This window comes from Nesoenas mayeri (genome assembly GCF_963082525.1).
Source record: "Nesoenas mayeri genome assembly, chromosome: 3".
Classification (NCBI taxonomy): Eukaryota; Metazoa; Chordata; class Aves; order Columbiformes; family Columbidae; genus Nesoenas; species Nesoenas mayeri.
The window spans coordinates 72,143,452-72,163,936 of NC_137544.1; the positions used below are offsets into that span (position 1 = coordinate 72,143,452).

The window sequence follows — 20,485 nt, forward strand, 5'->3', positions numbered from 1 at the left end:
AGGTACTAATGCTTAATAGCAGTCAGATACTGATGCTGTGCACTGACTGTTCCAGAAATCTTCTACCCAGTTCCAAAACTGTTCATTGTTTTTTGTTTTCCAATTTCCTTCATCGACTGCTACTAACCATTAGTCGTTAGTCGTATTTTATCTCTATTTCTCCTGTTAACCAGTTTTGTGGGAGCGGGCTTCTCCTTCACGTGTCCAAATCATGATGGAGGGCTGTCATGATTTTATTGCATTCTGTAGATGGTGTCGATCAGTATGTCAGAATTAAACATGCTTGTTTTTTTATTAGTTGTGATTAGTTTTCATGTTGTCATTAAGCCGTCACTAGCTGGAACTAATCTCTTCTCTATCTTTTCTTTCTTTTTTTTGTTTTGTTTTTTATTTTTTTATTATTTTTTTTTATTTTTTTTTGTTTCTAACCACCCAGCCGCCACCGGCAACTAACCTATGACCTTCTGACCTCTGAACTCTTCACCCAATGATGACCTGACCATGCCTGCCTGCTGATCAGTTAACTGGTAAACGCCTTTGCTTGCCTGTCTTCAGTGCAGCGAGCTGGGGCACTTGTCCGTTCGTCTTACCATCTAACAAAACAGACAAAGAAATTGTTGTCCTCCAACTCCGCTTTTTGTTGTTCTCCTGTTTGGGTGAAAGTGGTTCTAGAACCTGCACTGAATAGTAGTAAAGCAATAAGGTCCAACTCATCCCTCCGCACTGATCATCCTCTAGTGTCCCGCCCCAAGCGAACGGTAAGGAGGCCTCGCACCCCATGGAGACAGATGACCCTTAACTACCCGATGACAGAGGCAGTTACTGTGAGAGACTTCTAGGAATATTTTTCTTCTCAAAAAAAAACAAAAAACAAACAAAAAAAAGAAGTCCAAGCTCTCTCTGAATGTACTGTGTGATGATGCATCATGCATGAACCTTTGGTCAGGGATGTCATTGGGGAAGGGATTCCAAAAAGTATTCAAAATTTGATATGCTGTTTAGTCACTACCGGTGCCCTCACGGGGCAGATGTTGCAGCCTTTTTTCTATTGCCTGCCAAATTGGACGTTTTAAAGGAAAGTGTGCCATGAAATGCAGATTACGATGGCTTTTCAGAACTACATTAATGCAGAGAACAAAACAGCAACACTATTAAAGCAAAATCTGAGTTTAAATTATTTTAACCATATTTTAATCTCCTTGGAAGAGTACATGAGAACAAGGTACATGCATTATGTGTCACATTACTGGGCAAACTGTTCAAATATTTTTTTTAAACCTCCCTGTATAGAAAAAATTTCATTAAGGATGTAAAAGCCATGCTTGCCTATTTGCTGTATACATGTAATGAAATTGTAGATAAAGTGTAGTGCATTGAAACAAAATGAACAAAAAAGTAGATACTTTTACTATACAAGGGTGCTGGTGCAGAAAAAAATATATTTTTGGAAATGTAGCATTTTATACTTTCAAGTGTTATAAAAAAAAGAAAAAAAGAACAAAGAAACCCTTTATTTCATTAAATGATTTTTTCTGGTGGTTGTCAAGAAACAAAAGACCAAAAGAGCCTTTTAGTCTTTCTTTTTTATTTTTTAAGTATTGGAATAAGTCTAAAGAAAAGGAAGTGCCTTATTTTCTTCATGGTCATTTAGTCAAATGTCTTGTATAATCAGCTTCTCCCTCAGACAAGTTACTGCATGCCACTCAGTCGCCCAGTATGTGAAAGAAGCTGTGAGGAAAGACAAATGATGAGTTGACCATATTAATTACCTGATTTTTGCCACACTAGTGTGATGTGACTTTGCCAAAATCTCGTTACGTAAAATATTTGCTAAGTTTTTGTCAAAGCAGCCCATCATTATTTCAGCCACTCGACTTTTAAATCATAGCAAATGCCGTACTTGTGCAAAGTAAACCAAAGGGTTCTGTGACACTGACTGTCTCATGGTAAATGAGAGTCTTAGCTGACAGATGTTTGTAGAGCTGGAAGTATGTCCTTTTTGTTCAGGGATGGAGAGGAGTTTTCTTCGTTATGATTGGAATAAATATACATCAAATACAGTAGGCTTCAGCATCACCCAAAAAAATGATGTTCTGTGGAAAATGAAAGTGCTTCGCTAGTTTTCAGTTATAGTCTGAGCCTGTCCCCAGTTTTCACAGGCAGCTCCTGCAGTGGCAAACAACGTGCAAGTTATGTGTTTTTCAGCTCTTCTTTGTTAGATCTGCCCGCTGGTTTTTCTTCATGAGATAAGCAGGAGAGGGACATCAGCTAATCGTTTGAAGTCCAGCTATGCTTTGCTTTTAACCTTTATTTCCACATGCGATTCATATAGCTGGGCAACTGCCAGAGCTGAAGCTGTTGGGCACACAGTATTCAGTTCTGAAAACATTAAGTATTACTTTGCGTGAGGCTCAGTACTAAACTTGGCAAATATCAGGTGATAACTTTATTCCCCTCTAGTCAACTTGTTCTCCTCCTGCAAATCTTCACAGCTTCCAAATGAAAGGTCAATAGTAAGCTAAGAGGGCTTACATTTTTAAGCACCTGCATGGTGACCTCATCTAACATCTTGTCTCACCTGGAAAGAATTATCAGTTTATTTACTATGCAATAGACATTCATCCTTTCGTATTCAGCTAGCTTTTTGTTTATTGTGCCACTGGCTTTGTCTTCCTGTTACACATACAGTTGCGTTGTTTTTACTTACAGTATATGCTGTGCCATTTTGATTTTATTTTGGTTGGTTGGTTGAATAAACTTGCGACACTCGAACATTTGAAGAGAGATTTGCTAAAACAATACCAGTATTTGATCCGGTTTCATCTCAAGTATGATAAAACCCGGACATTTTAGATGTTTATCAAAGGTCTTTTACTGGGGGGGAGGGGGAGTGTATGAAATAGATGTGTGACATGTGAAAGTAATGTTTGCTCTGAACAAACTTCTGAAAACTTAGTTGACAAAATTTTGGATCAACTTAAAAAAAAAAAGCATGACTTTTGAAATCTCTGAATGCCTTGGTTCTCAGTATTATCATTCTTTAATGACTTTTTCTTTATTAAACTAAGTAGTTTTAAGACTTCTTTCTGACAGTATTATGTAATTTTTTTAGAGTGGGTAGATGGGAGTGTCGCTTGTATGTAACCGTACAGATGACATGTATTTGTCTATTCTTTATTATCTTAGTAGTTTCATGCTATGTATGTACCATAACCAACCTATTGCCTATGAGAAACATGTAAGATAATGTATTTACAGCCATTGTTACAAGTTTATAATGTATTTTTCTATCTTGTTTTATATGTATGTTATATAACATTCAAAAGAATTTTTTTCCTGATTGAGAAAAAAAGGATACAAAATGCAAAACCCACAATTTTGATAACTGAAAAATTGCCAATTGTTTTGCAGTACTTTATTATATTGGGAGTGTTGTCTTTCTTGGGCTTTTAGTTAGCTACTGGATGAATACATTAGACATATTTGGGTTTTAGTTGGGTTTTTACATAGCTTGCATTTTAATTCTTTGGTTCTTTGCTGTTTCTATTAACCCATAGCATTATTTTAATAAATGTTATAATACCAACCTACTAACTCTGGACTATGTCTGTTTATTAACCATTACATGTTTAATTAAAATAAACAAATAAAGATGGAAGAATGTAAAGTCTTGAGTTACTGGACTAACCCTGAAGAACGTGACCACAGATAACACAACGTGACTTGTTTTTATGTTGTTTGTCGGCTGACATTCTGCACACTACTATTACGTTGGCTTTGGTCATTCTGACCTTTTACCTGGGGGAGTAGGTGCCAGTAGAAATGGGAACAAAGTAGCGTTTTTTGAGGCATTCTTCTCGTAGAGTCTTGCCACTCGCCTTTCAGCATCTGCATTACTAATTCCACACTTTCTTTTTCCTTCTCTAAAATAATTACTGTCGGCTCACAGCAAAAGAGCAAAGATGCCAGTGTATTGGTAAATTGTGATGGTGTACAGAAACCAGTTTGATTCTTTGTTGAACCATTCAGAGGTTGCAGTTAATCTCACAGGAATTAGTGATTTGTTGGTGTTGGCACCTGATTCACTGTTGCATCATGTGACATTTCTAAGCACGAAATACTTCTAGATAGAAGTACATCAAAATACGAAGTCTGGGGCTTTTCCTTGCCAGAAGTGACTTATTTTCTCCGTGCCACACTATTTTTAAGTAACTTTTTTTTGATGCTTCTGCTGCGGTCTGTCAGTATTGCCTAGCTCAGGGGAGTACAATTTCTGTAAGCCAAAGGTCAAACTGGATCATTTCCTAATGATTGCAGAAAGTACAAAAATACACCTTTTCTCTAAATTACCAAGCAGCAGCCATTTCAACTTCCAGGGCTGCCTTTATGTGATCTTTATCCTTGCAGATGACTGTACCAATGTGAATGCAGGGAATTGGAATGGTGAAAATGCTATTTTGAATGTACATCTATGCAAATATTTTTACGGATGAACATTTCTCAAAGCTTCTGCTGTCTGAGGCTCTTTTATATAGTCTGGGTCATCTTCCTAGATTTGTAATCTTAACAGTAATCACAGCTAATGTCAAGGGACATCCTCAATGTAGGTAACTCTTCAGATGTCAACAGTTTTTGTGTAAGCCCTTTTTTTTTTCTGTAAATAATAAAAATTCAGATGAGTCTTTGCATCTATTCAGATGCGTTCTTCAATTTCAAGCTATGGATCTTGAAATCCATGCAATATAAAAATTAATTTTTAAAAGTTCTCACAGTATTGGTAGTAATTAAAATAGAATGCATCTTTATTTTATGGAGAAAAATCACTCCAATGAAGATGATTGTTAGTTTCTTAATGGCATGTAGCTCTTTGTTTCAGAAAAACATAGGTACAGCTGAAATATTAACACATTTAGAATAGTTTCACTTGTACAGAGTTTTTTTAAGTTTGACAGACCATGAATAGGTTACTATCCTACAAGTCATCTACTGGCAGATGATAAAAAAATTAGAAGTATACAACAGGTAACATCAGAACCTTTTGATTGGATAATCGCACTAGTGTTGTTTTAGAGCCAATAATTTATATCCCTAAAGATTTTATCAGAGGCATATATTTAACTTGGTGAAGTACTGTCTCCAGCTTAGGTAAAGCTATTCAGATGGGACAAAAGATTAGTATTTATATTGAAGAATACTTCTATTCCCAGAACTGCTGCTTTTCTGTAATATTTTTATTATTTTGTATTTTATTAGATACAAACTACTGTCACACTTTGTCCACAGTGCATTTTCATCTCATTCTTTTTCATATGCAGTACCAAAAGTTGCTGTAAGTTTTGAAGTACTTTAAAGCTGAAGGACAGCCAAAAATGAAAACTATACTAATTATTGTTGTCCACCAGATGCATTTCTGAGTTTACCTAAGTGCCTGTCTGAACATTTAACTGTTTTATACATTGCCTGCGTACAGGAAAGATGTTTAGAACTGGATTTGAGGATGGTTTCAATATTGCTACATCACTGAAGCTAGTTTGTTCTTTTTCTTTATTATTTATTCTGGGGTTAAACTGTCCTAACATTTGAAAGATCATACATTGAAGTCAATTAGAGAATTGATGTAGCATCCAAAAAAGGGCTTTATCCTAGGGTATTTTTTTTTTTTTTTTTTCTGAAGCAGATCAGAATATAAACTTAAAACATGGAGCCTTTCGAATTAAAATCTGAGCAATGCTATTCACTTCTTCAAAGTGAACTGTGGTACCACAGGACACCAAGTCTGGTTTCTCTGAGAGTAATTTTTTTTTTTTTGTGTTCTCAATCCACAATATATTTCATAGTCTTCAGGGACATCTTTCAAATGTTTTTTAATGAGAGCATGTTAATTGTATGCTGATGATATTTTATTTGAACATATCTTTTAAAACTATATACAAATTATGTGTGTAACAAATGGTTTATTCCCAGATTGTACTCTTTGATGGGGGACCACTAAAAGGTTTTCTGCCCTGAAAATGCAGGGAAACACTGAAGTGTGTTGCCATCCATTAATAAATTTTCTTGGAGGAAACATAAGTATACAAAACTTAATGCTTTGTGTCCAGGTCAAGATAGCAATTACCATAAATAGCACGTTGTGCAGAATAGAATCTGAGTAACACATTCCTAGGATTGAAAGTACATAACTGTTATTGGAGTATTTCTATTTTGTTTTTAATATAGTTGATATATTTTTCTAAAACGCTATTAATGAAATACTGTCCAAATAACCCCTGAAGCGTAACATTAACACGTGGTAATCAATGTTGAATCAAACTGGTTAACGCAAGTACAGCGCTCTTCCTTCTCTGTGCCTGCGCACTAATTGCAGGTGGTGGGTTGTGCCTGGGAGGGGGTGCTGGGCGCAGCGGGTCGCGGTGCCAGCGGCCCCGCGTCCATCTCTGACAACACGCTGACCGGGAGGAATCCAACTCCCGAAGCAAAGATTAAGTGAGATCTGGAACTCTTCAAATAATTAATTGAAAAAAAACGGCAATAACAAACCAATATCTATACAGATATGCTTTGACTTGTATTATGGCAGTTTGTGTGAAACATTTAAGGTGTTGTTTGTGCAAAATAATGTATTCTGAGGGGAGAAACAAACATGGACGTTGCCAAAACACATGTAAATAAAACACCATTTATGGCTGTACATTATGTGCAATAAAGTAACTGGAAAAAGTGCATGTACTTTATCCTCAAAAGCAAACTGACAGCTCTCAAAGCTGTAGCTATAGTTTTATTTTCTGAAAAGTTAAATTTCATTCTGTATCTAAACAGCAGAATAAAGAATGTACATTTTTCACACTTCAATTTTCATTAATGCTTTTAGCAGTGTTATGAAAGATGTTAATTGTTGGAGAAGCTTAAATTTTCATGGTCATCTGATTACCAGGGTATTTTTTACTTAGCTGTTTCTTATTGCATATGCTGCTGTTATCTGTAACTGTAAATGAGGCAAGTATGCATTACACACCCAAACATGTAATACACATTTTGAGTATAGATTTGTGGACGCACCAATTCCATAGATTTTATAAAGATGACCGAGTGATTTGGATGTTATTGTACTTCTGTAAGCATCACTGTCACAACTGTTTAGAGCAAATAAGGAAGAGGAGTACTACTCTGTAGTAAAGCTAACATACTGGTTTAGGGTGGGAGTTCTGGTTACTGTAGAAAATGAAGATAATAAATCTACCACCCTACCTACCTAGTATGAATCTAGTGAGGAACACTTTGGAGAAGAAATAGATTATGGTGTTTTATCATTTTCTTCAGTATTTATGTGATGATACCTGGTTATATTTTAAGACAATTTCTTTACCAAGGTATTATTTGCAAAAAAGTCCTTCTGCTTTACACTGTTTAAATAAAAAATGGTTTGCTTCACAAGGAAGTGTACAATAGATAAGGTCAAATGTGGCATCTCTAGGAGACTGGTGGAATAGGAGAGCGGAGGCTAAATACCAACATTTAGGTAACACTTTCTCTCCTGCATTTTTCCAGGAAGGAAGAAAAATTTGTCATAATTAGTCTTCAAATCTACCTCCTGTGATGAGTCTCAACAAAGTGGGTGCTCATTCATACCTGAGCTAGCTTTAACCTCGGTAGTTCACAGAATGTAGAGATGCTATTTGACATGTGCCACTCAAGGAGGTAACATGGCCCTCGGCGGCTTTGCTGCGCCTGTGCGCTGCAGTGCTAGACTGCAGGCATCTGCAAACTCCCCCCTTCACCCACACAGACCCCTAGAAAACAACTGCGATGGTCTTCCTTGCTTCCTGCACCAAGTCAGTAATATCTGTCTGTGATCGTGTTTGTGCTAGAAATTGCATTTATTCGTCTGCAAATTAAAGTTAGATGGGGAATTTCATGACTGGAAAATTTCTGTCAACAAACTTTACTACTGCTCTGCTGGCGCTTTCTACATAAGAGGTTTGTTACGTTTATGGAGGATGGCCTCATGTTACTAGATGTCTCCTGAATGTTTTTACTACAGTTGTCATTCCCTTGAGAAAAGGAAAATTTAACCGTTGTCTATGTCAAAATAATGCGAGGCACTCACACCCAAGAGTGCAAAATGCAGTGTCTGAAATTAATGTCTTTGACATTCAGGCCTACCAGCAGAAGTAAGAAGAGGTATTATCCAATTATTTTCTCAGTAAACATATGAAATTCTCAAACAGTTAAAAACAGACAACTGACAGCCAGTTCCTCTTGAGCTGAACTCTTCTACAAATTATCAGCCACAAGTAACTAGGAGCTCCCCAAGCTATACATGTTGAAGTTTTTGTTGCAAAATAGCATAGCATACATTTTCCTCTTTTAATTTCTGTCACTGCATTTTCAAAGTGTTTTTGTCTTCAGCAACAAACAAGGTTCACTGCTTTTGAATAGTAAGCTGGATAAACTCAGAGGTGAGGTTCAAGGAAAAAACACCGAGTAATGGCACACCTCTCAACATTGCATCATTTCAGCAGCTCATCGGTAAACAAATATACTTTCTCTAAACATTAAATATTTGTAGACCCCTTATGCAGACAAGAGGCTAATGGAGAAATTACTTTTGTTAGTGGGGCCTTTTCAGAATGAATACTATTGATTTTTCTGTTCACTGGAGATGGCCTTTGTGAAACAGGTGGTACTTCCACTGCCTGAAGCCAGGAAGATCCCAGACCCTCTTGCCGTAGGTCAGTCATTCAGCAAGTTGTCTCTGTGTTACTTCTGATTTCCTCTCATGGTCTCTTGAATAATGAAAATGAAACCTCGTGTTTTGTATCCAGATCTTTTTGTATAATATCAAGAAAGATGTATCGGTCTCTACCTTGTAGGGTAGTGTTTTAAAGGAGTATTTTTTAAAATTGAAGTTACTACAGTAAAAAGGCAGGTTGTGTGAGCAAGAGTATTATGGGCATCTTTACAATAGAGATGCTGGGATTGCTATTTTGGAGTCTCAGTCTATTATATGCATTAGAAATGTAATAATAGTGTAATATTTACTTGTTAGTTGTGTACACGTTTTCAACTATGATTTCCAGATTCTGTTGTCTGATAATTTCTAACAGTGGATAAGGTGGTTTTCTTGGGACTAAGAATGTACCTTGTACAGTTAAGAGGTGGTGAAATGACAAGATATTGGAAACCACTCCTATCTATATGCTTTTTAATGGAGTACCTCCTTTTTCAAAGGAAGGTTTTCAGGTCTTGGCCTCAGATGTTAGGTAATATATGATAAAATTGTGAAGCAGAGAGCATAATTTATTTGTTAGCCTACCTGATAATCTCCAGAAGTCTAAATAATCTGTTACCAGTTCTAAAATGTTACTGCATGTTAATTGCCATGTCAAAATCCATGTCTTAATTTTAACATGGGGGTAATCTGGAGACATTCAGATGCATACTATTCTAGTAAATCTTGAGATTGTTTAATGGTAAATCCCGTACTGCAGAGGGGACCACAGGGCCATTACTGGCATGCTGTTGTGTGCTGTTTCCCAAATAACCTTAATAATGAGACAATTTTGATTCTTTCCCTGAAATGCAAGGAATTAAACAGATCTTCAGCTTTGTTTCTGAAAGAAAATAGGAAATACATACTTATGTGGACTGAAAAAAAGATAATAACAATAATGTCAGAGCTTTCAATCCTGTCCTAAACAGATTAATACAATTTTTTTGGACCTTATATGAGCCAGGAGGAGGCAACAAACCTAAACAAGAGCACCTTTTTAAAGAAACCCATGCGATGTTGACAAGAAGTTCATCAGAGACTGTAGGCTGGAATTTTAAGTGAAGAAAATGGAAATTATCTGTCCTTGAAGAGCTAGTTTGCCATATCTTCCCATTGACTTAAGCAAGCTTGTTGATTTCTCTGTTGGAAGTCTTTCCCTTCTTCAGCCTAATTTGAATTTCATGTTGTTTTCTTCTAAGGTTCTGCCCTGCCCGCTTCTGTGCTGTCTTACATTTCATAGACAAATTCTCCTTTCATTGAAATGGCCAGGTGCCACAGTTCGTTCTTGGTATAAAGAAAGACTACAAGAAAGATTTCAGGTCTAAATCAAGATATGCAAGCGTGAGAGTATTTAGAAAGACAGTTTTAAATATTTGTTACTCGGTCCAAGCAGATGGAAGAGGAATGTCTTGATGTCTGTGGCACCAATCTAACTGGGTTTGAGATGCTGATGATTTGTGCAATTTTGGGCAAGACCCTTGCAGCCAAATCCATACAGACACAGTCAACAGAAGGGGGAATTTGGCCTTATTCAGGTGTCAAAATATGGAGTGTGATTACCTAGGTTTTCAACAGAAAAGTCCTTTTATGTTATTCCGTAAATAAAACACCATCCGCTTATCTTCATTTGTCCCTTTTTAGCAACGACATCAACAAAAAAGAAAATCTCTGATACTCAGAGACAGCATGCCTACTCAATGCAGAGGGAAGATAATGGTCCATAAACCCCCGTGTTTCAACCACATCCCCAGTAACTGGCTTGGCAGCTCAGCTGTTTGGGTATGTCTCCCTGTTTTCATGTGCACAAGTGTGAATGGTCACAACTTAGCCTTGTGCATCCCACAGTTATCCATAAAGAAGCTCAGTAGTGTTTCAGTCAAATACCTTTGTTGCTCTTGTTCTGAATGTCAGTACCTCAGTTGCCTGTCGGTGAAATGGACAGGAGCACCCCAGCAGAGCATCAGCTGTGGATCAGCTCTGAGACTGGGAGTGCTCAAACAGCACAACGCTGAGTGCTCTCCAGCAGCATCACAGTGCCCAAGTGCCTTATGATCTTGAATGTACTTAAAGTATGCAAACAAAACTAAATACCTTTAACTTCTTACTTACTCAAACCCCTGGTGTAAAAAGGTTACACAATCTCCTAGACCAGCTGAGTCCTACCTCAGACCAGATTGCCTCACTGGGTACCAGCAGTGCCAGGGGTGGCTGTCTCTTGCTTTGGCTGGATTTGTGTTTGGCACTTTCTCCATCCTGCAGGCTCACTGTGGATGGACTGAGCTACATTCCAGTTTTTCACTGTCGAGAGGTCCAAGGAGAGGTGCAAGGACAGAGGTGCAGCTGCAGGGAACAGCACTGCTTTGTCTCTTCACCGTGGAAGGTAGAAGCAGGAAGTGCCAATTGCACTTGAGACCCAGCAGGACAGACAAAATGGAATTATATTGCAAATCGGTTTGGTGGAAATCAGAATTTCCTGATACAACACTGGAGACAGGCATGAGGATAGTACTAGAGTATCTAGCACACTGCTTTTGATTTGTCAGATTATTAGTATCATACAGTGAAATGCCAAGATTGCTTAAATTTTCTGCTGCCTTTTTGAAAATGCTCCAAGAGCTCTTTGGTGTTTATGGAGCCTGCTGAAGAGTCCGGCACACAGATAGTCTCAGTGGTCTTTCTGTGTGCTGAGGTTTTACAGCTTTGAGCTCTTGACTATAGCAATCCCGATACTGTTAGAATACAATTATGGCTTAATACATGATGCCCTTTACAAATCCAGATTTATTATAATACACAATATATTCAAGGAGCTGGAAAAAGATGCAGCGAGGCAGCATTCTGCATTGCTGTTAAAGGAGCGTGAGTGTTATTGGATGTAGCAGAGGCTAATTGTGACGTACAACATCTCCATTTGAGATCTGAACTATAAAATTGGATAGATTTCTTAAAATCCACATCTAGGTGCTGAATGCTGCCTTTTATTTTATTAGTATTGCTCTTTGACCACGTTTGGGAGCAGAAGTTGGCATAAAACACCAGGTCTCCTGCAGTCACGTGAGGTTCTGATTGTTCAGTTTTCAGGTTACCACATGATTTTTGAAACTGAAATGCCCTAAAATAATTAACTTTGATGCAAGAACAATGTTTGGAGCCTCAGGCTTGTAGCTGTGAATGGTTACATCTGGGATGCCAGTTTTGCAGTGAGCCTTCTACTGGCTTCTGAAGGAAAGATGATAAATGCTGTTTTTGAGGGACAGAGCTTTGGGTTTCTCAAGGAAGAGCCAGTGTTAGCAGATGTAAACCAGAATCACCTCATTGGCCACACCACTAGTCCCAGGAAAGCCCAATATTAGTTGATGTATCTATCCTTGGTCACACTCAACCACAAGCCATCTGGCAAACAAACACTTGGCCAGCCCCAAGAGGTGGAAGGTGGAGAAGCAGGGATTTAGCTCTTCAGTCAAGACTCTTCTAAGATTTTATCTTAGTGAAGCAAACAACTGCATTTTTATTAGTTGTCGTGTACATCACAGTGATAATACTAAATTATATTACTGAAGTAGAACTTCCATCTCCTCTGGATTTGTCTTCTGACTTCCCTGTGTGAGGGGACCTTGAAATAAATGATTTTCAGTCTGGGAAGCACCTGGTTTAAAACAAAAGTGAAACCAATGAATGAAATAGTCCCAACTTCTGACTCTTTTTAGGAGGGATGGAAGCAGTAAATAATGTTGCCTTGAAGCAATTTCTCCCTCGTCATCCCTTTTCCCCTTGCAGTTTGCTGTCACTAATCACTGTGAGCCAGACTCCGCACATTGAAGAATCCTTCAGACAGATTCGGTGGGGCTGCTCATGTGAGTAATTTGCAGGGGCCATCGGGCCCTGTGCTGTCAGTCTCACTTCAGCTATAAATTCTCTGGGCAGGGACTTAACATTTCTTGTTAGTAAAACACTGGGTGCAACTCTGGTGCTGTGCTTTTTATTTTTTTTGCCTTTGTACAGCTCCTTCGCATTTTCTCTCACCTTTTTCTTCACACACAGACACAGGGAGCCCTACAAGAATGAGTAGCGGCAGCTCTGACAAGCAATGTGGATGTGCCTTGTTCCTCAGAGTGACTCCTGTGGGCGATTTAGCAATGTCACTCTGGCTCTAAACCTTTTGGATCAAGAGCCTCACCGCTGATAGTGAGCTGGGAAAGGGAGAGACCAGTTCCAAAGGCAGGAAGAAAAAGTGACACTGGTGGCAGGCGGCAACAGGAGAGTCCGGTTGTGCTGGTGAGTCAGCTGAACCTCTTGCTCCGCTTGCTCCTTCCAGCCACATACAGGCATGTGCAGGCAGGGAAAATTCCCAGCTTTGATTGCGTGTGGGGAAAGGACCTGCTTGTGCTGCCACAGCAAACTCTGCTCGCTCAGAATAAAATCTCACAAAGCAGGATTGCCAAAATCCTGGGATGAAATGCTTCTGCTTAATCCCTGGAACATCTTGCTCTTTTCAGTGAGAGAAAACTAGTCACTGTTTTGTTTTTTCCCCAAAAAATTATCAGCTTTGATGTGTCTCTAATGGGAATAATGGCAGAGAATACAAGATCTTCTGTCTGTACTGCTACCTACACACTTGCATATAAATAGCACTTCTGTTTCATAGGTTGGAATAACAGCTGAAGAGAAGTACCAACAGTGCTGTAACTCATTTCCTTTGTACTGGATCTAATAGGCCTATGGTAAGAAAAAATACCACTTATGCTTTACTTTTAGGCTGAAACTCATCCTGTGCAGAGGTCTAGCCCGGGGCAGAGGCCCCACTTCAATCCTGCTAAGCCCTCAGACAGGCCTTCCAGGTTCTGCTCCAATGGTTACAGGGTTCCAGAGGGGTTTGCATTCTGTTCATGGGTAAAGGCATGTAAATAATACCTTTATGACTCAAGGTATGTCTTGAAATACTCAACCTGATGGCAAACAATTCTACTTTATTGTACAGATACTTGTTCTGAGCCACATGGCTGGTAAGTCATGAAATATTAATGGCCATGCAAATCTCCTCTTCTGTATCACAAGCTTTTCTGTGTTCCTGACCCCTGACTTCCTTTAATCATCTCGTGGGTGTGTGGTCTGTTACTATTCTGAGACATCTTGTGAACAGGGGCAAAGTAATTACTTGATCCCTGCCTGCTGCAAGAATCTTTTTGAAAAGAAAATGGATAATTTGAGAGATGCTTCCTCCTTGCATTAAAATCAGCCCCACCTGCTTGCTTCACAAGACTTCTCTTTTGGTGGCTTGAATGCTGACCTACAGTGTTTGGTGTTATTTTCACGACTGTAAAAACAGCATTCTTGGATCTCCTAAGTCATTACCTGCTCCTCCATAGATTAAACACAGTTACTGGTCAGATGTTTCCTCCCCTCCTCTCCCTCTCCTACTGGTTTTGCTTAAGGCATCCTCATAAATAAGCTACAGTTCCAACCACCAGACGTTTTATTGTGATTTGTTGCAGGAAGGCCTGAATATCTTTCAACTAGCAGCTGTAGTGCTTATTAGTTCTTGTGTTATCTTAGCCCCTTCCCTAATAATTAGAGGCTGAATGAAAGTCTGAAACATTAAGCTTTTTAAGAACCAGGGCATGTACTTTTTGGCAGAAATTTCCTTTCCTTTCTCTACCTATTCTCTAACATCCCAGATACTAAAAAATAATTGTTACCATTCCGGGGAAATACGGAAATGCCTCCTAGCTCCCTGCAAAATGTAGGAGAGGCTGGTGATTTGATGTCATGTGGGTCTGACAAGCGAAGGAGAAGCAGCTGTACAAGCAATACGGCTGGAGAAAGAAAGAAGTAATCATGAAGGAGTGTTTGCCATGCGGGAGCTATTTTAGTAAGGCAGCGTGATGAAAGTATAGACAGGAGTAGGTATTTCTACAAGCGAGCTTGTAGTGACTGCCAGGAGCATAGTGTAACACAAGGACAATAATGACCACACAGTTTAATACAAGGTTATTAAATGTTGACCTGCAAGAGGTTTCTGATTTCTGGAGCAATTTTGCCCAGGTGCAGGAGTCAGCAGTGTAGCACCAAAACCAGTGCTTTTAAAATGATGATTTCATATAGATAAGGAGGTGTGGGAAACTATCTAACATCAAAACATTCATTATCAGAGGAGAGAAAAAGGAACTTGGATCCCTCAGGTGTTTGCAATATCCCACTTTGTAATAGCTGGGATGAAAGAGAAGAACCTTTCTGGGGCTCTGCAGTTCAGTCCTTAATTTGTCCATGCCATTTCTGAGGATCAGGTGCCATCCTGGGAGGAATCCAAACCCTGAGTTTTAAAGGTGCAAAAGTATCTACCTGACCCTTGAATTCAGTCAGGTATTAGGTGCCAACACATCTCTAAGGGCATAGGTATCTGCCAGCCACCACTTTTCTGACTTCTGGTGGTTTTTTGTATATTTTCCAGCACTTGCTTCTGCTTTCTAGCTGCCCAAACTTGTTCTTCATTGTTTTTCTTTCACATTTTTCTTGGAGGTTTTTTTATTCTGAAATAACCTTGGTGAGTTCTGGGTCCTGTGAGAAAGGCAGACTCACAGCTTGGCTCACACACATTACAGTCACGAAGCAATGTTATTCAGTGGCTTAAAACCTGTCAGCCTCTGACCCGGGGACCACCCCTGGCTTGACTGTGCCCTGTGTGAGGAGTGGGAGCCCCTCGCCCCATGGTGGAGGAAAGCTGATGTGCCACAAGTCTATTGGTGCTCAGAGATCCATAGAGAAAGCAGCCAGAGGATCCCACCTAGCCCTTCTGAAACTCTGCCACGGCTTGACTTACATGTATCTAAACCATGCTAATGAGTGCAGCTGCAGGTGCAGCTCCATTAGCTTGCAAAGGTGAGAACTGCTAACTCTGGTTTTGGAAAGAGATGAGCTTTGCTCAGCTGAAAGGAGCTGTGAGTAACCCTCATCTGTGTGGCTTTGTAACTAAGCCATGAGTCACTGTAATGAGCAATATGAAAAGCGCTGACCTGCCCATCTCATGGTGCTTCACTTGAGACTCCAAGTTAACCTGCAGCCTCGCTGTGCCTCAGAGCCACATTTTGGGCAAAGGAGAACCAGGACCAGTGGTTTTAATGCAAACCTTACTAATTTAAGAAATGCTGTTGTAGTATGTAAGTCTGCCAAAACACTCAGTATAAGTCATTAGGAAGGTGTCTTGGTTTTGTTTGTTTGTGGTTTTTATTTTGTTTTTCTGTATTCAGCATTTACCTCTAAAGCTGCAGAATTGTTTTTTATCTGAATAATGCTTTCTTACCCCTCACCCTTAGGATTTCAGTTGCAGATCACTGTCTCTTGTCCTGCGCACACAAACCCGGGCAGCTGGTACAGGCTGCACTGCTCAGCAGCACCCAGGCAGAGGGGCACGGGATTGTCTCTGGGGAAGTCCATGGCTCTGCCTTCCTGGGGACAGCACAAAGTATCACCAGCCCCTCTGTCCTACCTGCTCCTCACTGAGGCCACACTGTAAGTTAGCACAGTGCCCATCTTACCACTTCAAAGGCCATTCTGCCACCTTCCATTCCCCTGAGTGTGATGTCCTCCGTGTCCTCACTTGCTTTAAGCTCCACCTGTGGTACCAGCATGTCCAGGATTGTGAAAGCTGTTTGCCTCTGGGTTGGACGCAAGGCATGGCTGGCTTGGCTGCTTGCAGAAAAGGGCACCACTGAATGTTTTCAGCAGCTTTCCCTGCATGTGTGGTGCTATTTAAAGTGAAAGCACTTTGATTTGGAAAAGGCGAGAATGAAGGTAAAGGCTAATAATGGAAGATTATAAATGCAGCTGACATTCTAGCACTATGTGTCTTTCATGCTGTCCTTCATTTACTCTCCTGGCACTCTCGCCTTTTAATGCCCTGCTGTTTTTCCCCCATGGGCACAGTGCTGCTAAGAGCAACTGGGGTAGCTGCATTTGATCCATTTATGTGCCCATGGCTGTAGTGTGGGCTGTTATTTTAACCCTGCAAGTGAAATGATCCATGAAACCTCCATGGTGAACTATGCTAAGGTACACACTTTCATAATCTGTGTATTATGGAAGTTTCAGGTGTTAAGAACTTCAAGTTCTTACAGCTTACATTTATTGAAAACACCCCTCTTACAGTTATGAGCTTTTAACAGAGACCCATCTGCACAACACTGTGCAGATGTCAGTGGGTGTCGTTGGCACCAGCAGTGGGACACCTGACTCTGGTCCTGGTCTGGTCTTCCCAGCCAGGCTCCCTCCCTCCTCAGCTGCAGGACATGGGCAGCTCATCCTCGAGCCTGAGAAAAGTCTGATACAAACAGGGGGAATCGTTCTGCTCTGTTACCTGCCCTTCAGACAGCAAAACCTATGTAAGGTGAATGTTGCTTGCGCTGAACCTCTCTTGAAGCCCATGGCAGGCAAGGCAGACATTGAGAGCCTTGTTCTGTACCACAGCCTTGAAACAGGACTATCCCTCCTCTTCTGTCCCTTCTGCCTTTGCTTTGCAGACTGGAAGTCTATCTGGGAGGTCTACAATGATGTATACACAAAGCTAGCTGGTTTCCACTGAAGCTTTGTGTATTTGAAAAGCTGACCTTCCTGGATGCGGCTCACTCATTGCCCTTCAGGTCCCTAGGGGTTTCCTACCTCACAAGAAACAGGGAGAACTCCTCTGCCCCAAGATCCTCATCAAAAAGCACTTGCTCAGAGGTACTGGGAGGCAAAACGGCATGAGTGCTGCAGCTGAACTCATATTAGAGGAATTATTTCAAGCAGTCTGTACATTCCTTCTACTTACAATTTATTATTAACAGTCTAAGAGGGAGAAAAATAATTGATTAAACAATGAGCAAGGCATTCATAAGACATTGTTGAGATCAAGTCTCAGGGAAACACATGAGGCTTTACAAATATATTAAATTTTATCTACCCAGTTAAGTCATTTTACATAGGAAAGAGAAACTTAATCCAGCTGCTCTGTCTCTGTAACTGCTGCTCAAGGGGAAATGAATTCATATCCACTATAAACTGAGAAACAGATTCAACACCAGCTCCCCCTTATCAGAGGGAAAGGAGCAGTTTCATCTCACAGTTTCTGCAGTCTGCTCCCTGTATATCTGTTCCCTGGTGGCTACATATCAGAGCAGACCAGTGAGAGGAACCTCCTTTCAGGGGCTGGGAGGCAAAATAACTCACCATGAGATGCCTCTCCCCTCTCACAGCAGGAGCTTCACTGGCACTTTCTTTCCCAGATGGGAGTTGCTCATACCCAAACTTGAGAATAAGTTTGGAAAAGTGGCATTTCTCCCTTATCCCAAATCTGTATTCTTGCTCTAGTCAGCAATGAGGCAGTAAGGCACTGCTCCATCTAATTTGCCTCTTAGAAAGCCCCCTCTCTCCAGCATCAGACATCTGGTATACTTGCATCCTAACCATGCTGCTTTGTGGTGTGACGATTTGGTTTCATTGAGAAGGCAAAGCTCACCCACAGCCTCACTTCTCACCCCTCTACTTTGCTTTTGCTGTGCAGTGATGGTCCTGTGTGGGAAATAACTTAAAAAACATCATAAAGACATTTCTGGGAGCAGTGGAGTCTTCAAAGGAAAATTCTTGGGAGGCTGGAAATATGGTGGGAGGGAAAAAATAATCTTTCTCTCATTTCAGATGAACTTCTGCCTTCCTTGAAATTCCTGTGAATTTCAAAGCCTTTGATAGTCATGAAACATCAGAGGAGCCTTTATGCTAAGCAAAAGCTTTGTGAAAGCAGCGCTGCTTCTGAGCCCACCAGCAGCTGCTGCACACCCCATTCCTCCTTCTTATGTTTGTCATCCCCTCAGCTCATGAAGTCGATCTGCATGTGTTTGGGTGGTCATGGCTGTGCCCTTACTGTGCTGTGTTGGACGATGCTGGAGCAAAACCCATTACGGGACTTGCCTGCATGGCCAGTGGGCCACCCCAGCTGTTCTCCTGTGGGCCAGGCTGGCTGCTCCCCAGGGATGGCTGCTCTCTGTGCCCTGCCTGCAACAAAGGGCACGGCACAGCTTGCTGCTGTCCCAGCCTCCCTTAGAGGTCCATGTCAGGTGGAGAGGCCATGGCAAGGGGCTTTCCTGGGAGAGCCACCAGGCGCAGGTGGAAGATTTATAGGCAGCCAAAAATCACTGTGAATGCAGGTTATCAGAAAGGACAGCTTGACCACCACTAGCTGGGGCAGCCTCTCCTTGGGACAGGTACAGCCTGTGTACAGCCAGTGTGATGGAGCAGGGAATTTCTTCCCCATGTGCTATGGAGAACCAGCAACAGGAGACTATGCAGGGAATGCCAAAGAAATTACAAGGGCTGCAGAGGGTGAAGATGATCCCCACAGGCCCCCACTGATCTGTGTGCGAGCAGATTCAGTCCTCCCACTTCCCATGCCTTGCTTCTTAGCCGCTTCCAGCAGCACTTGTGGGTGTCCCACCATGAACTTCTTCCACAAATGTTGCTGGCAGAGAACAGCATCTGGTCAAGCAAAGAGGGAGAGAGAAGAACTGAGAGCAGGAGTCCCAAGGGGGGTGTTTTCTACCTGGGCAATGGTTATCCTGTGAAGACTGATGCGTTCACACCTTCTTCATTCAAGGGGAGGGACACGGGTGGCTGAGTGGTGGCATGGCATGGCTGGGCTGGGTGGGAGGGCAGTCCCTGCTGCAGCCGCTGGGCTGGGCCTCTGCTTCACACCTCCCTTCTCCAGGCGCCAGCGGAGCGGAGGAGCTGCAGCCTAACGGGGCAGGACCCGGTGTGCGCAGGCCCGGGGAAACATCTATGAAAGCTGAGCAAACATCGTCGTGGCCCTTGCTGGGAGAAGGCGGTGAGCACCCTGAGGAGCCTTCCCGCCACCACAAGCAGAGTGCAGGTGAACCATGGCTTGCAGCACGAAGAGGTGCAGGTCTGAATTAGTTGTCTAATTGTTGTGGTGTCATTGCCAGTTCAGACTTAGCTCCTCTCTCACAAAAGCAGGCTTATTTGTATTTGACCCACCCATCTAACTGAGTCACATCCAGGCCTATCTGTTCTATGGTGTTTGAGAGCAACACATGAGGGCTGTCCACGTTTCTATCTTGTTCTTCACTGTGTCTGTCTGTTTCCTTGCAATCCCCAGGCTTCCCGTCCCAATTTACTTCCCCTGCCCCCTCATGCTGCTGCTTCACACCGTGCTGCCTCTCAGGAGCTGGTTTGTCTCCTGCTTTTCTCCAGCCTGTTCCTGCCTGTAGCTGTAGCTTTTCTCTCCAACAGGTAGCTCAGTTGCTCTTAAACAAGCTGAAGAAATATCAGACTATTTTTGGAGCCATGCAATGTGTTCCACAGAAAGTGAAGCTTATACTTTCTGCTGGAGTGCTGTCAAGAAGTAAATTCCTTGTGATGTGAACAAATATAGTTTTGAACGTGTGATTGGCACAAAGTATACAGACAATGACTTTCTGCAAGGATAAGCTGAGCTGAACTAAGGAGTGGGGCAAGTTGAGCCTTTTTTTTATTATTATTTTTTTTAAAGCTACCTTGACTTAGTTGCTGCCTTTGAAAGGGGTGGTGAAGTCCCGGGCAGGTGTGGTACACAGCTGTACAGGGATGTAGGCAGAGCTGTAAAACACACCAAGAGTGAGCAAAAAGACCTTAATGACTTTTTATTAGATGTACCACAGAAGGACAATGTTATGACTGGAGTTACATGGA

At 41.3% G+C, this 20,485-nt stretch overlaps 1 protein-coding gene across 5 annotated transcripts in view; it reads left to right on the top strand.

Moving 5' to 3' along the window:
- QKI (QKI, KH domain containing RNA binding) overlaps positions 1–3,690 on the top strand; it is a 156,710-nt gene extending 153,020 nt beyond the window's left edge. For 2 of the 5 annotated variants that reach the window (XM_080341360.1, XM_080341361.1), the window contains exon 9: positions 437–3,690. In XM_080341360.1, the coding sequence (XP_080197486.1) occupies positions 437–453 (17 nt within the window). In that variant the 3' untranslated portion in view covers positions 454–3,690. The remainder of the gene's footprint in view (positions 1–436) is intronic. The other 3 variants (XM_080341359.1, XM_080341364.1, XM_080341362.1) reach the window with 3 other exon arrangements.
- Positions 3,691–20,485: the final 16,795 nt, after the last annotated feature.